General features: G+C 42.8%; 1 protein-coding gene across 1 annotated transcript in view; it reads left to right on the plus strand.

Annotated features, from left to right (window-relative positions):
* Positions 1-17,522, plus strand: part of PRKCH (protein kinase C eta) — a 225,956-nt gene that overhangs the window by 184,747 nt on the left and 23,687 nt on the right. Inside the window, exons 11-12 of the mRNA XM_032344412.1 lie at positions 13,106-13,244; positions 13,826-14,014. Coding sequence (XP_032200303.1) covers positions 13,106-13,244; positions 13,826-14,014 — 328 coding nt within the window. The remainder of the gene's footprint in view (positions 1-13,105; positions 13,245-13,825; positions 14,015-17,522) is intronic.

Below are 17,522 nucleotides of genomic sequence, written 5' to 3' on the forward strand. Positions count from 1 at the left end.
ATTTGAGAGTATGTTCAGAGCCACAGAGTTTCCTGGGGTGCTGACCTGGTCATCCTAGGTCGTCCCCAAGTCAGGACTCCAGCTTCATTTTGGCTCCTGAAGTCCCAGATGGGTGCCAGGGGCCCAGCACAAACCAGAGTCCACCCAGTTTCTCGGTAGCCCTCCACATCCTCTTTAATCCAGCCTCACTGGGGTCTCAGAACCGAACCAATACCAGCGGGCAGAGAGGCGGCTTTCCATTCAGTGGAACAGTCATTCATGAGGGACCTACTATGTGCAAGGCACTGTTTTAAGCACCAAAAGGAATTCAAAATATAAGGATAGAAAAATGAAAACAATGAGGCACCTGTCCTCATGGAGGTCACATTTTAGTTGGGAAAAGAAGAATCATAGAATTACAGTAACCTGAGGCAGGATTTTGGAATTCGAGCGCTCTGCCTACCGGCTCCTTTGAATCCCCATAACCTTTGTTGGCTTCCTGTGGCAAAGGAAGCCAAACACCAGTGCATTGGCCTTAACAGAGATTCTTTTTTTTTTTTTTTAAAGATTTTATTTATTTATTTGACAGAGATCACAAGTAGGCAGAAAGGCAGGCAGAGAGAGGGGGAAGCAGGCTCCCCACTGAGCAGAGAACCCAATGCAGGGCTTGATCCCAGAACTCTGGGATTATGACCCGAACTGAAGGCAGAGGCTTTAACCCACTGAGCCACCCAGGTGCCACTTAACAGAGATTCTTAATCGTGAACATGATACTTGGAGCTGATTGCTCCTTTGTGAAAACACATGCTAAAAAAATATTACTAGGTTTGGACCTGTCGACACCAAATGTTTGTAACAGTGAAAAACGAAATAACTTCTCCCAAAAGTGGCCTTGCAGGATCTGGGTCTTATCACATCACTGAATGTACGAGGCCGGTGTCCGCTATTGGGTTTATGTCCTAAATCATTAGACAGGGAATGGGCAGAAAGCAAGGACTGGCTGCCCCGGTTGAGTTTTATTTGACTGAGTTATGAGGAACCGATACCATGTCACTTGTTGGGAATTCTGTGTTTTATTTCTGGGGAATTACAGTTCCTCTGTCAGTTTATTCTGCTTAGAAGAATGGGTCATTTGTGCGTTTGACAGACTGGATGAACCTTAACTTGGACCAACCTTTTCTCATGGCACTGAGCAGGGCTGCTGACAGTGAACAAAGATCTTCATTCCTGTATCTTTTTTATTTTTGATTTGAGTATAATCAACCTACAGTGTTTTATTAATTTCAGTGTGCGATTCGGTAATTCAGCAGTTTTTTCCATTTCTCAGTGTTTATCAAGGTAAGCATACTCCTAATCCCCTCTATCAACTTCGCCCCTCCCTCCAACCCACCACCTCTCAGGCAGCCACTAGTTCACTCTCTGTAATTAAGAGTCTGGTTTTTGTTTGTTTGTCTCTTTTTCCCTTCGTTTGTTTTCTTACAATTCCTCAAAAATTGCCATATCATCCAGTCATTTCACTACTGGGTATTTACCCAAAGGAAAGGAAAACACGAAAACACTCATTCAAAAAGAAATGTGCACCCTATGTCTGATGCAGCATTATTTACAATTTCTAAGATGTGGCAGCGACCCAAGTGACCATCAGTAGGTGAATGCTTCATTCCTCTATCTTGATTCTTCAGTATTTGGTCTCAGCAAAGATGGGTGAAGTAGACAAAGATATGGTGGCTGGTGGAGTTTAACCAGTTCTTGAGACATTTTGCTCACTGCCAGTGCCAGGCCCCAGCAATGGATGAACATCCTACTTTGGCTCCTTGCTCTGTTACCCTCAGAGCAGTTTAGAAGCCAGATTTGTCACTTTATCATATAGTAGACCTACCTGCTCCAAACTCAAAGACTGCCAGTGTTATTCAGTATTTTCAGAGTTTGTGTATACTCTCCATGTTTCGATTCTTATAAAAATCTTAAGGAATATCGGCCATGAATGTGTTATCTTTTTTGCTGATGAGGAAATAATAGTTAAGGTTTCTCTAGTACTTAATGTATTCAGGCACTGATCTAAATAATTCACATTAAATAATTCCATTCTCATGGTACAGGAACTATTACCTGCCTTTCTTGAGGAGGAAACAAGTATGGAATGGTTAATTAACTTGCCCAAGATCACACAGGGCCAGGATTCCAACCCAAGCAGTCCAGCTCCAGAATCTATACCCTTAACCCCACATGATACTGCCTTTTGGAATCAGAGGTTGGTTGAACAACCTCTCCAAGGTCAGTGGGGATTAGGGAAGGAAACAGAATGAGGGAGGCAGATGGGAGCTATATTGTTTCATAAGAGCCCCGTTGAGAATTTGCCCTTGGTCTCTGTCTAGCCACGTGTGTGATGACTCCATCCTTAGCTACTAGTCTGAATTTGCTGTGTCCCCAGAATTGGTCACTCTGGATTTGTTATCAGATAAGATCATCAGCATGGAGTCCAGGAAGTATAAAATATACCCCACTATTATTGGTATATGAAACCTTCTGCTTGCAAAAGATCTTTAAATGCTTCTGTAACATACATATGGACATAAAATGTTGCCACACAGGTCACTTACGGAGTGAAATCCAGGGTTAGTGACTAAAATCTAGCACCTTGTGACCTTAATGTTTGTTGTTTCTTTAAAGATATTTATTTATTTATTTGACAGACAGATCTCAAGTAGGTGGAGAGGCAGGCAGAGAGAGAGAGAGAGAGAGAGAGGAGGAAGCAGGCTCCCCACTGAGCAGAGAGCCCAATGCGGGGCTCGATCCCAGGACCCTGAGATCATGACCTGAGCCGAAGGCAGAGGCTAAACCCACTGAGCCACCCAGGTGCCCTGTGACCTTAATGTTTTAACAAAGCATCTGAGGTGCTGAAAAATTGACCAAACTGAAGTAACCATTATTTATTGGGTCAAGGTTAGTCCAGCATTTAGGCAACAAGAATGTTAGTCTCTCAAAAGATCTCTTCATCAGTAACTTTTGCTTAGAGGTTTGGTGATAACTTTCGAAGCTAATTAAGACACAGGCTAAAAAACAATTTTCTCCCTAATTCGTGAATTGTTTACTTTTAAGATCTTAGGAAGTTATAATGGCTTTTACTTATGCATCTCAGAGATGCATTATTAAGAGACTTTTATTAAGAATACTATTACAGGGCGCCTGGGTGGCTCAGCGGGTTAAGCCGCTGCCTTCGGCTCAGGTCATGATCTCAGGGTCCTGGGATCGAGTCCCATATCAGGCTCTCTGCTCAGCAGGGAGCCTGCTTCCCTCTCTCTCTCTCTCTCTGCCTGCCTCTCTCTCTGTCTACTTGTGATCTCTCTCTGTCAAATAAATAAATAAATAAAATCTTTAAAAAAAAAAAAAAAAAAAGAATACTATTACATAAAATAGTCTTTGGAAATAGTCTTTGGATGATGTCTCCACATTTACTCAAATGGATTGCTCAACAAAATGAATGTTTTGGGAAACCTGGTTGTAAGACTAAGTGCTAGGGATAGAAGGGGTAGGTGCTCAGGAAGCAGCAGTGAGTTCTTCCACGGAGAGTTTCTTAGAGGTGAATTCGGTTTCTTCTGCACACTTTGCTGTGTTATGCCAGGCATTAGGACGAGATCAATAAATCCCTGTAAAGGGACTCAGATGTGTGTTGCTATCATATGTCCAGCCTGTGATCAGTACTCTTGAAGTGACCCCAGAAATATTCCAGGCCTACCCTTGGAGACTGTGATCACATTGGAGAAAACAAGGCTTAATGCAAAACACAATTAGAGAACACAACAATACCAACTATAACCCAGAACTAAAAATGTGAGGTTCTGAAAAGAAAAAGGTAATTAATAATAATAACAACAACAACAACTACAACAAAAATAGCAAATAAAATATGAGGTTCTTATTGGATTCCAAGGACCTAGGAGTGGTCCTGAAACCATAGGTATCCACTTGGGTTTTACAAACTACCATTTAAATAGCTCATGTTTACTCTCTGACAGAGAGGGCAGATAATCAAATGAGACTGGCTGATGTGGGTTAAGTTTTGGTTCAAGTCAGAAGTCAGTCTCCCCTCTCCTTTGATACTGTACAAGGCATTACTAAGGTTGGCAAATGTTAGTGTTTGGCCGGTTGCCAAAAACAGCCTATCTCTTCCTGAACTTGGTGCTATAAACTGCTCTCCTTCCTGTTGTAAAGGGCTCCTTATCACCCCACCTCCCCACCGCTGCCCCCCCCCCCCCCAGCAGTGTCCTCGTCCCCTCTCAAGACACTACTATTTCTTCTCGACAGAATCCCTTCAGGGGACCAACCTCGCTGCTGACAGTCTAGTACCCCCGAGTCAGAAGAGCCCCGGATTACCTTGGAGGGCACCAGCCACAGCTCAACAGGCTAAGAAGTCTCACTGGCCCTTCACTTGTTAGTCTGTGTATTTGCATTGATGCCCCAGTTGTCTGGCTAATCTTTCTGAGGAGGACAGCCACGACATTTTATCCCCTTAATAACAGCAATAATGGGGACAACAATGACTAACATTTATTTACCTAGCGCTGTGTGCCCTCTAAGGTTTAACAGAGTTTCATTTTGTGGGCCCAACTGTTGGGGTTGGTGCTGTATGTGCTCCATAAACCTAGAAGGTTCCATCCGCCCCTGCCCATCCCCACGCCACAGCTGTCCCAGTCATCATTAAGATGACAGGTTAAGAAGGACCCATGTTCTGATTCCTCCCCACTGGAAATCATTCCTTCCTTTATCTTCCTGAACACGCCCTGCAAGCAGCCAGCAGGGAACTCTGCCACACCTATCCTGTCCCTAGCTTGCAGCCTCTCAGAATCCTGTGACTCTCTGATCCATTTCTCTGCTGGATTTGTATGGCTGGGAAGCAAAGATGCCCTGGCAAGTGGTTTTCCATGGGTCAGCTGCACCCAGCTCTCTGCACCAGGGAAGCCTGAAAAGTTCAGCGGAATTCAGCGTGTTGACCACCTTATCCTTACTTACAAGGATAGAAAAGAAAGAACTCTTGGCGAAGTGTATCCTTTGCTCTGACATCCTTTCTGTGTTGTCAGAGAGAGACCCAATGGTCAAGAGACCCCTCACCACCAAGGATCGGTCATCTCCTTGTGTCTTTGTCCGAAGCCCTCCATCCTACCTGCCTGCTTTCCCTCGCTGAAGGCATCTGCATGCGGAGCGCAGCTGTGGATCACATAGGAAGCCTTTTGGCAGGGAGAGTTGGTCAGGGAGGTTTTCTTGGCAAGTATAAAAGAAAAGTACTGTAGGGAGCTACTAAATAAATTTGTGCCACTTCAACTAGGGAATTTCATCCCTCCTGGGAGTAGAGGTGTGGAGCTCGGAGTGAAAAACTTTAGAGAGAAGGCTCAACTGTCAGCTTGACGGCTCATTTATTTGGTGGTCCCTAAGGAGACATATGACTGGCACACTGTGGACATTCACCACACTCATGGCCTCCTACATTTGTCCAGAGAGGCAATGAGTGTTTTCCTTGTACATTTTTTTCCTCCAACCATAGGACAAGGCAAGGGGAAATCTCTTGGTCCCTTTGCTCAAGTTAAATTGGTCCTGTGTGTACACAGCGGTGACGGTTACGTATTGAGGGCATCCACCACCAGACCTGGAATGAAACTGACACCTGGCCTGCGGGGGATTGGTTTGTGAGTCCCTGGCCCTGTTTTAAAGGGAGTGTAATAGTTGAACTTGTACAGGGTCATTTTTATGATCATTTCCCAACTGGAGGAGAACCATGAAAGGATAGGGAGCCTCAGAGGAGAGGTGGTGATACTTTAAGAGTTGGGAAATGTCTTGTGAACTTAATTCATTAGAAAATGAGTCATTTTGGGGCACCTGGGTGGCTCAGTGGGTTAAAGCCTCTGCCTTTGGCTCAAGTCATGATCCCAGGGTTCTGGGATCAAGCCCCGCATCGGGCTTTCTCAGCAAGAAGCCTGCTTCCTCTCACTCTCTGCGTGCTTCTCTGCCTACTTGTGATCTCTGTCTGTCAAATAAATAAATAAAATCTTAAAAAAAAAAAAGAAAAGAAAATGAATCATTTTACATGTTTCACATATTTGTTCCTAATTTGTTCCATTGGATCAGTCCCATAGAACCAGATAAAATGGCACTTCGTGAAGATAAATGGCAAGGGGACTTAATTTAATAATTAGGAATGTTGCCTTTTTTTTTTTTTTTTAAGCGGGGGCCTCATTTTCATGCTTAAGTTGGTTAAGAATACAGGGACACATCATGGGGCAGTCGAAACATCGATGTCATCCACAATTATGTATTTGATAGGCACTTGAGCTATTCACTTCTGGAGTGAATAATGAGCTTGTGGCAACAGGTTTGGAATTCTGAGCCCACAAATGTTCAGGTTCTGTAACCAACTAAGTTGATTTTTTTTTCAACATCCCCTTGTAGCCTGCATTGCAAAAAGAAATCCTTTCCATCTCTACCAGTGGATTATAGCCCCTATACATCTTCCTTGGGAATTATGGCCATAAATGGTACAGAGACCAAAGAAGAGAATTAAAACCAAGACACATTAACATATATTTTAATGACTTCTTCCAGCTTATCAAAATAATATGTAATTCCCTTAAGAGATTTAGAAAACACAGAGCAAAGAAAAGCTATTTATAAACCTATCACCCAGAAATAGACTTTTAACCTTCCTTCTTACTATTCCATCTTTCTTCTTCTTTCTTCTTTCTTCTCTCCTGTTTTGCTTTCTTCCCTCTACCTTTCTAACAACCATAATTAAGAGAATATTGAAAAATTATTTGTATCGTGCTTTTCCACTTGGAATTGTATCAGCCTGTAAATAAGTCATGAAGTCCAGCAGCCATAAAGGAAAAATGAAAAGATTTGACTGTATAAAAATATGAAAGTTGCCATAAATAAAACTTAAAAACAAATTGCGCAATAATATTTGCAATCTATATAACAAATCACTACTATCCATGATATGTAATGAGCTTCTAAAAAATAATTAGAAAGATAACTCAAATTTTAAAATGGGTAAAACATGTGAATAGGCAACAGACAGAAGAAATACAAATGGTCATTAAACATTTTTTAAAAGCTATATCTCATTAATAATCAAGAAATGAAGGTAAAACAATGAGATCATTTTCCCCAGCAAATTGGCAAGTACTTAAGGATGACGTTTGATTTGAGTCACGAAGCCAAATGGATGTTCTTGTACACTATTGGTGGGAGTATAAATTGATGCAAACTTTCTCAGCAATTGCTCAACATATGTTTAAATTGTAAACACTTATATCCTTTGACACAGCATTTCTACTTCTAAAAACCTATCCATAGTAAACCTTCCTACAAATATGCAAATAATGTTCATTACTTTCTGGTTTGATGTTTTAAAAAATTAAAAGCCATCTAAATGTTCATGGAGAGGGGACTAGTTAAATTATGATACACTTTTCAAATGGCATCTTAGATAACCATTACAGAAAATATGACAGATCTACAGGATATAGAAATATGTCCAAAATATTTATTAGGTAAGAAAAGCAAGTTACTCATAATACATTTTAGTAGAGTATTAAGAAGAAAAGATTTGAAGACTGTGAGACTGTCATCATTTTCCCTGTTTTTTTCAGGAATGACTGAATTTTATGTAATGAAAATATTACTCCTATAATCACAAAAGAAATAATTTTCAAAAGATAAAATTTCTGTCATTAAAAATGTCTTTACATTTTTAGTCTTTTATAAAGGACTTTTTTTTTAGCAGCTTCCATAAAATTTTGTCATGATATACCATATTTGTTTAGCCATTCCCCTAGTAATACATAATTTGGCTTATTTCCAAGTTTTTGCTATTACAAAAGATGTGGCAATGAACCCTTTTGTAAACTAGAATACTGAGTTTACGCTTGCAAAGGCATCACATCATGTAGCAGGGGTTGAAGGTCAAACCTAGGAAGAATCCATTAGATGATTTTGAATGTAAAGGGTTAATGTTTTCTAACCCTTCAAGCCTTGGCAAGACAAGGGATGGCCCACTTGGAGGCAGAAGAGTTGGGTCCTTGGGAAGCTTACTTTCCCAGGCACTCAACAGTATACCTACCCTGGCTCTGATTTATCACCGGTATTTGTGGACCCAGTGTAAAAAAGACCAGGGATCTTATCCTTAGGATACCCTCTCATTCCATTCCCTCTCCCCAGGTGAACTTACCCACACTCTGCTAATGACTCTCAAATTTATATCTCCAGCCCAGCTTTTCCTCTGACTTCTAGCCATGTATATTCAGCTGCCTTTAAATGTCTCCACTTGGATGTCTAAAAAATAGCTCAATATGTCCAAAACAAATTCTGTGAGCCAGAACATGCCCAGAACATGCTCACGCCTTCTTCCCTTTTACTGTCTCTATCCTTCCATCATTACCTCCCTTTACTTTTACCCCCTAATCATTCTGGGACCATCTAGTTCTCTCTGCCTTACTGCCCTACCCTGCTCCAGAACACCATCATTCTTTTTCTGAACACTTCAGTGGCTTTCAGCTAGTTTCCTCAAGTTCTCTCAACACCCCCTAACCTGTCATCCACATCGTAGCTGGAGGTTCATTGTAAAATCACAAGTTAATGCTGTCCATCTCCTGTGTAAAACTTTGATGGTTTCTCTTTCTTCTTAGGCCAAAAACTGGAATTTTGACTGGCCCCTGCCTTAAAAGGTTCCTGCTATCTCCTGTCTCATTCCGGACTCTTAGCCCCTAGCATATTATTTGGCTCAGAGATGGTCCTCTAAGATTTATGGGGTGGGTGAATGGCTGAATATATCTTGGGTTAAAAAATACATGAATGGCATTCTATCTAATTGATGATAAAATCAGATATTAGACTTTTGATATTTCAGTGATGTTTCACCATTTTTTTAAAGAGTGCATGCAGGAGCTCAAGGGAGGGAGAGAATCTTAAGCAGGCTCCACACCCAGAGCAGAGCCAGCCAGAGCTGCTTGAAGCCCTTGGGGGGCCATCTCACAATGCTGAGAGCATGACCTGACCTGAAGTTGGATGCTTACCTGACTGAGCCACCCAGGCACCCCTCAGCATTCTTTTACCAATTTAACACAATCAGTCTTGCCTTGAAATTGCAAGTTTATATAAACCCAGACATTCAAAATACATGCTAGCCCTAAATGGTTTTGTTGTGAAATTGTGATTATAATATTAAATTCATTCTTTTCATCTACTTCTTCACCCTTACCCACCCACCAGCCTCTCCTCCTCAGAAGAGAGCAGTGAATTATCTTCTGAATATCTGACCACTAGAGACACATTTGGTGTGCACATTACTACTCCCATACATTCAAAGTTTGGGTAAAATCCATTGAATTCCCTCTCCATGCACAAACTAAAAACCAAAGCAAAAAATTTTTCAGTAAAATTTTGATCATTATAAGATGATGTGCACAAAAATGTCCCTTTATCATAATTCAGTCTTGGGATACTTACTGATTCTCGGGTAGTTCTTATTCCAATTAGCCAGCAATGCAATACCAGTATATAAGAGAGTGTATTTGCCTGCTCTAGGGGGTGATGACACCATGCTTTGGAGAGAGGTGAGCAGAACTGAGTTTGAATCCTGGATTTACCCTTGGGTAACTAAATGATGTTGCTGTAGATCCTAGCTCAGAGGGTTGCTATGAGGATAAAATAATATGGTTAAAGCACTTACCACCTGATGAGCATTCAGTGTATGGTAGCTACTATTATACTATTGTTCTTACCCACAGAATCTTTCTTCAGGTTCCTTGGACACATGCACACACCTACCCAAACAAGCACACAAAAAGCAATATACTTGTAATAGTATATTGACTGTATGTTTTAGAATAAGCAATATCAAAGTTATATTTTATTGAAGAATTATTGGCTCTTAGATTCGATTCAGGTGTTAAAATAGTTACAGATGGGATGATTTTATGTCTTCAGTTTGCTTCAAAACTTGAAGAAAGATGGATGAGATCAGGAGTTAAGGTATACACAAACAAAATTGGCCATGCAACTCACCACGGGAGTTCTGTTTTCTGCACGTTTGTGTAGATTTGAAATTTTCCATGATAAATTTTCAAATGCATTAAAAATAGTTACTTAATAGTCTCTTAGAGTTATTCTCATTCAAGGAGCCAGCTCTCAACTCACCTTCCTTTATTTCTTTTGGAAGAGTCACTGATTCCAGTGATCTAGGCAGAAAGACTCATGTCGTTCTGTTTTATGACTCTTGGAATAGTTCATGGTGGAAACACAATAAATAGAATTTCTGAATTTCCTTTGTCCTCAACTACTTGGGATGCTTTTGTGAAACCACTGTGGGCATTTTAACCCTGATTACCTGGCAACAACAATGTGTAAAATAACTCTTTCTACCCTTCTCTGCTTGTATGACAGAAGTTAGAGCTATGAAATACTGGTGTTCAATCTGCTAATGAAAGATGAGCCCATAATTGTGTATTTGGCATTTTGGGATCTGAGCCTCTGCCCTGTATGAACTTGTGATCTTCATTGTGTAGCCTTGTTAAGTTTGGCTGTTGAGTTACATGTTGGCATTGGAGGTGGAAGAAATACTCCAAAGGCAAAAACTGACCTCTGCCTATTTCAAAGTCATAGTCATGGGTGATTTTTGCTTTTTTTTTTTTTTAAGTAAAAATGATTACCCTTAGAAAGGAAGCTGACTGTGGCCAGGAATGGATCTTTAACCTTTGGATCTATTTAACTAACCCGGTAACCATTTTACTCTTTTATCTGGCTGCAAGCAAAGTATTATGATTGGGTCCATAATTGCCTTTCCGAAAGTAGTTTCCCTTCTCCAGCTTCACCAAAGTGAAGAATTTGAGCTTATATTTCAGGATTCTTCTTTTCCCTCTGGAATCCATCTCTAAGGGGTAAATTACATCCCTTTGTCTAAGTTTAATTTCTTTGGAACAAGGATCCCAGTGGGGTTTATGAAGCTTCCTTTCTTCCCCTAAAAATACGACAGACTCTGAGTTGGCTAGGACAGCTCGCTGTCATCTGTATGAAATGCTTCTGTTTATCTCTTTGGTCAGCACCTTCTTCCAGGCCCAAGCTAGAGCAAGGGGGGAGGAAGGCTTTATCTCCAGCAAGGGGGGAGACAGGTACACAGACAGAGCTTTCTGGAATATGGCACCAGCCGGGTGCACCATCATGGAGGCATGAACTGAGTACTCCAGGGACAACGTTGACTATCCCGGGGTATCAGGACAGAATTTAAAGAGAAAGTGTGAGATATTTGGACAAAGGATACCAGAACAGGTAGCCTGGATTATAATATGCTCTTAATTGAGGCCCCTTGGGAGCCTGGTGTGGACGTTTTGTCTGTTACATAGCACCTAGTATGAAACCAGCAACGGCATTTCCCTTGGGCCTCACACAGTTCTGAAGAATGCCAAAAATGAGTCTGAAATGGCAGGACTGAAGTGTAGAACCTCCCTCCATGGCCTCGGGCTTCCTGTAATGGGGAGGATGCGTTGCGCCCCCTGCATGCTCGGGTCTGTCTTCAGGCCGTGAGGCCGGGTTCCCGGACTTCTCTGTGCAGAGGGCACGGTGCTGGTTGGCTTACAGCGCTGATCGCAAGCACTCGTCTCTCCCAGAACAATTCCTGCTACCCATGACAGCAACTGAGTAATATCCAATTAAACCTCTAACTTGGGATGTTAGTCACAAACTCCCTTGAGCAATCACAGGTCAGTTCTTGAGACCGTTGTAGGTTTCTGTTAGCACTTGTTTTCTGTTACCAAAGAAAATCCTTTATGAGCCCTCAGCAGGCTAACAGCTTCAGGAGAATTCAGAGACCCAATAACCTTGTTGGGCAACATGGGAGAGCGGGCTCTGGGCGCAGGTCCACACGGGCCTGGCTGGCTGGGCTAGAACATGGTGCTGACAGAGGCTCACTCTGATCCCCCACAGTCTTGCTCCCTCCTGGGAAGGCAGACTTTAATCTCTAACCTTGACCACCTCTGATGTGCGCTGTCTGTCCCCGAGGATCCAGACAAGGAGATGCTAATAGGGCCTAGGGTCTGTGACCACTCCTGAAAGAACAGTTGAGAAAGACCACACTCCTGGCAGTGGCTACCCTCCCGTGTACAGGCTCCCAGTCATCCCACCCGCTGCCCTGCATCTCGCAAGTCCTCCCTCCCATGGGTTACATACGTCTAGCTTCTGCTCTGTGGGGGCTGTAGTGGAAGGAAACTTTCCACGGATCACAGCCCACTGAAAACACTTGCTTGTTAGAAAGTGGGATTTTGTATGGAGGTGGGGAATGAGGCCGGGTTTGGTTTAGGGTGGAAAAAGCTTGCTTTTCTGCAGTGGGTGTGCAGAGACCCAGCACACCTCTGCTTACACTGCTTACTCCTGGGGAGACTGCTGCCAGGAGTGCTGAAGCAGAGAGTAGGACTGCTCTGCGTCCCCACTGATGTGTGCCTGGAAAACTCCTCTTCCTTTATCTTACTTATCGGGGATTCCTAGAAAACAGGACTCCATTTTCATTCCTGGGTGTCTCCGGTGACCGCTCTCTGAAAGACCTGTGTGGTCAGGCTGTATCAACTCGTCAGCTCCCAGGGCACAGCTTGGAAACTGGTCCCGCCAGCTTGGTCATCCCCTCCCTTCTCGGAGCTGAAATGTGATCCCGGGCTGGACAGACACCAATCTTTCCCTCAGGCCAAGCAGGCCAGCAGAACTTGATTCCCAGAGCAGGGGTAGGAACACAGAGCCATGGGTGTCCCACCACAGCCCACGGGGGGGGGGGCAGGGGGAGGAGGGGTGAGGCTCCAGAAGGAAGGTTCTGTAGCAACCATGAAGACCCCCCTCCCACCATGAGGGGGAACCATCACCTCTCGGTTGTTAGACGCGGTGACCTATTCACATGGGACCATTGTCTAGGAACCATGAGGCAAACTTTGAGAGTTGACCCAAAGCTTTTTCCAAGATAACCCAGAGAAGTTTGTTTCCTTTGAGGTGGATGCCGGAAGCTTGCTTGGTGTGGTCTTATCACTCATCCCACAAGCCAGCCCATTGGGGTATGGGGCCTGGCCGTCCTACATATGCTGCTCGCTCTTTCTTTCAGAGACCTCAAACTGGACAACGTGCTGTTGGACCATGAGGGCCACTGTAAGCTGGCGGACTTCGGCATGTGCAAAGAGGGCATCTGTAATGGAGTCACCACAGCGACCTTCTGTGGCACGCCCGACTATATTGCTCCAGAGGTGAGCGCAGCTTGGGGAATCCCGAGCATCAATGCCACGGGCTGCCTCTGTGCACTAAGCTCTGTGGGCGCGCTGAAAGCGGACATCTGATGCCTCACGGGGTGAAGGGTGCCTGAAAATGTCCTTGGTTCCTACAAATAATGATTTGAGTTCAAGATTTTGTGTAAACCTTGCAGGGGCTTTAGGCCTTCGCCCTGAAAGAGGACAGAGTGTGCTCTACTCACAGCGCTTTATTTTCCTCGTTGCACCTGCTCGGTACTTTGATCCCAGCCCCACTTAGCGAAGTAAAGACAAGTCCCTCTGTCTTCCCCATGCGAGTGAGTGAGCCCAATGTCCTCGTCCCTCTATAGGGACACCATGCCCAAACCCTCTCTGCTTTGGATCTGTACCTGCCTTTACCTTGGCTGAAACAGGCCACAGATGTTTGACGACCGGGGTGGAAAGTCCTCTGAGTTGAACCACAGAGAAAAGAGACCACTCTCTAGAGATGAAATGGAGCCTATTGCCCAAAGCATTGTTTTCCCCAGTCATTTAGGACCCATGTGTTCATCAGATGTTCTCCCATTGCCCCCTCTGCCCAGATCCTCCAGGAAATGCTCTACGGACCCGCGGTAGATTGGTGGGCAATGGGCGTGTTGCTCTACGAAATGCTCTGTGGTCACGCACCCTTTGAGGCAGAGAATGAAGATGACCTCTTTGAGGCCATCCTGAATGATGAAGTGGTCTACCCTACTTGGCTCCATGAAGATGCCACAGGGATCCTGAAATCTGTAAGTGTGCCTTACCCAGCCAGTTCCAGCCTATGGTAAACCAGCTGGCTGTGCGTGCTTCTTTGGGTCCTTCCAGCACCTCACACTGGTGAGCAACCAGTGCTAACTGCAGGATATGTTTTAATCTGCAGAAGAAAAGAACCAGAGTGTCTTCTGTGGTGCAGTAGTTCTTTCTGGGCCAGCTGCGAGCCACTGATAACGTTGTTTGCCGAATATCTAGTGTTTTTAGCTTGTGGCTGAAGCGTAGGTGAAGTGGTGCACCCCCTTTACACAGTCAGTACATGCCAGGGGGTTGGGTCAGGTGAATGCCATTCCTGCTTTGTTTGGGTTTTGACTGTGTTTCCGGGCTGAAGGGGTCTTTCCCTTAGTGCTGGGCGAGGCCAGGAGAGGTTTTCCTGACTTCGGCAGATCTCTTGTGGGTCCATATTATTCTAATGAATAATAAATGAGGTGCCAGGCCCAGGAGTCAGGGGCAGGGAGGTTAATGTATCACAAGTCTTTTTTGCATGCATGTACTGTTCTGGAAGCCTTATTTTGAAGAGAGGAGGAAACATGGATTTGATGCTTTTATGTTGAAAATGAAAGAGCACATGTGATCTCTGTCATTCCTAGAACCATGTTAGTTGGATTCACAAATCATGTATTATCATGTACTAGATACATAGAGGAATAAAGATGGATAAAAGGACAATTGATCAAGTAGGGAAAGACCAGAATAGTCCATTCTCTGTCAGATAGTTTCTAGGGGTTAAGAATTACCCCTAGAAGTTACATCCTTTTCAGTGATTTGAGACCAAAAACTAAATTTGGGAAATATTGGCTATCTTGTTGGAGACTTATCTCTCTTTAGAAATCTTCAGTCATAATCAGTGCCATTTCAAGAACATTTTGTATACAGGTCACCATGTACTGGGGCTGAAGGCATGATTGTTCCTGAGAGTTCTCCCTATCACTACAAGTGAGATAATCATAGAAATCCTTCTTGGGCAGATATTGCCAAAATGAATTGTAATTGGTAACTTGATTCTCAAGGCTACGTGCCAGAACTCTCCTGATATTGAGGAAACATGAATCTCTTATAGAAACAAAAGTGAAGTCACTTTGGATTCTACCAAATGTCTCCTACCTAGCCTGTTTTCGCAAGAACAAGTGATTTGTATCATTGGTAGAAGTTTTCAACTCAGGAAACAAAGACAGTGTGGCTTTTATAATTTCATCAATAAAAGACAAAGGAGGGCTTGTCTCTGTGGATTCGTGCTGTGAAACATCTAAACTTCTGGAAGGGAACTGTACTCACCTAGGTTGGCCCCAGCCAACTCCAATGACCTAAGCTACTTTAACACAACCTAATCATGCTACAGGATCAGGCTTATGCTGCATTATTACTTCTCCAGTACCATGGTCCATAATCTGGCTCTTCAGGTGTGCTAACCCCCTGTGGCTGACAACCACTACCGTCATTACTGTTTTGTTTTTTTTTTTCCATTGTTTTTCATGGCATACGTATTCAATTCAATTACTGTAGCTCATGTAGCATTTTTAAGTTTTACAAGAAAGACCTCAGAGTTTATAATTCAAATGAAAATACTGGTTCAAACTATAAAGAAATGTCCATCGTTGGCTTGGTATATAAATGTCATTATGCTAAGTATCATGAAGAGTAGGAAATAAGTCAGTCTATGCCTCAAGAAACGTTAATGATCTCTATGTAGGGTTAACAATGCAGGTCATTTCTCTGATAAATATCTCCTATCTTTTGTCAGAATCCGGTGGAAATCTTGAAGTCACCTTATCATTTGAATTGGCCGTCACTCACATGTCCTTCTCTTAATATTTTTATTCAAAATTTTAGAAGTCCTGAACTTTATTCTAGTATTTCAGAATCCTCTTGAGAGAGTTTTTCCCAACTAAGTCTGGGACCTAGATCTTACTCTCCCTCACCCAATCCTTATAAAACCTAGAATTAGTACTCAGCAAGATTAAGAACCATATGGAACTAGTAAGATGGTTTCTTCTTAACCAGATAAGTCCAATTACTTTATATATTATATATGTATATATAATTTTTGTTTTGTAACTAGAATATTTGTTATCCAGTAATATCCTCCCTCCACAATCTTTGCTCTAAGAGAAAACAGAGCCTCTGGTGCCCAAAGAGAGTCTAATCTTCATTGGAGACAGAGTTCCCTCTCCTTGCAGATTTGCTCCGGGCAACCTGTGAACCTCTTCACTTCCCTTTATTTTTCTTGCAGACACCAGTTGCTCAACTGGGTAGAGACAGCACCTGAGATTGTGATATGTCATTGACCTTGCAGTGATTTTCCTAAGTGGCCTTCTGTGTTCTTGGTGGGGTGTCTCCCTGTAGGAAGAAGCGTGGGCTTCACTTGGTGACAGGCTTACCTCGCAGCTCTATTCTATTTTGGCTCAGTGACCTGGGTGAGCTACCACACCTCTCTGAATCTCAGTGTCTTTGCTTGCAAAATCAAGGTAATAAAATCCACGTCATAAGACTATTATCCAGAATACTATAAGGATCCTGTTTCTTCTTCCTTCAAGGAGTGTCCCTTAAAAGTGATTTTCTGAAAAACACTTGAAAAGGTATCAGATAAAATTACTAAAAAGCATTCACCCAGAGGATTTCTGGGACAGTTTTGTACATTTCAGCCTCTATGCCTAAAAATAAGAAGCCTAAATGCCACAGCAGAGGAAATTCAGCTATTCTTTGCAGAGGGCTGAGACATTTAAATGGAAGTGTGATCAAGGAAAAAGAAAGAAAACAGTTAAGAACACTCAGGACTTGAGGAGAAACACTGAGGAGGTTTGGTGGTGAAGAACCTGTCCCCATGTGAAAATTTTGGCTCTTTGCTCTCTGGCTGTGTTCCCTTGGGCATATAGTGTAATTCTGCAATGCCTCAGTTTCCTTATCTGTGCAAGTGGGGCATGAGCTAGTGTGTGGGATATTTGGAACAGTGTTCAGCAGAGGAAATGCTTGCGAGGTGACCACTACCATCATCAATGGCAGCTGTCTATGAAAAGGTTTTTAGATTTTTTGCCCTTTTCTTTGAAAAATGTTTACTTTGTTTATTGTATTAGGAAGAAGGTTTAAGGTATCAAGTCATGCTTATAAACCATTCGGACTCCTTTCTGGCTTTAATTGCTACTTGATTTAATTAGAACAATATAGTTTTTTATTGCTAGAAGAAACTTTAGAGATTGTCCATTCTAATCCCCTCATTTTATAGATATGGAAACTGAGGCCCAGAGAAATTATGACTCACCAAAGGCCATTCAGCACCTTAAACAAGTAAATTAAAACCCTTGTGCAGTTTTCATGGGAAGGTAAGATGGCGCAGCCACTGTGGAAAACAAGATGGCAGGCAGTTTGTCAAAGCATTAAAAAAATTACCACACGGCCTACAAATTCTACTTCTGGATGTATTGCCAGAAGAACTGAAAGCAGGGACTTGAACAGATATTTGTACACCAATCTTCATGGCAGCATTATTCA

The sequence above is a fragment of the Mustela erminea genome, chromosome 5 (assembly GCF_009829155.1).
Source record: "Mustela erminea isolate mMusErm1 chromosome 5, mMusErm1.Pri, whole genome shotgun sequence".
Classification (NCBI taxonomy): Eukaryota; Metazoa; Chordata; class Mammalia; order Carnivora; family Mustelidae; genus Mustela; species Mustela erminea.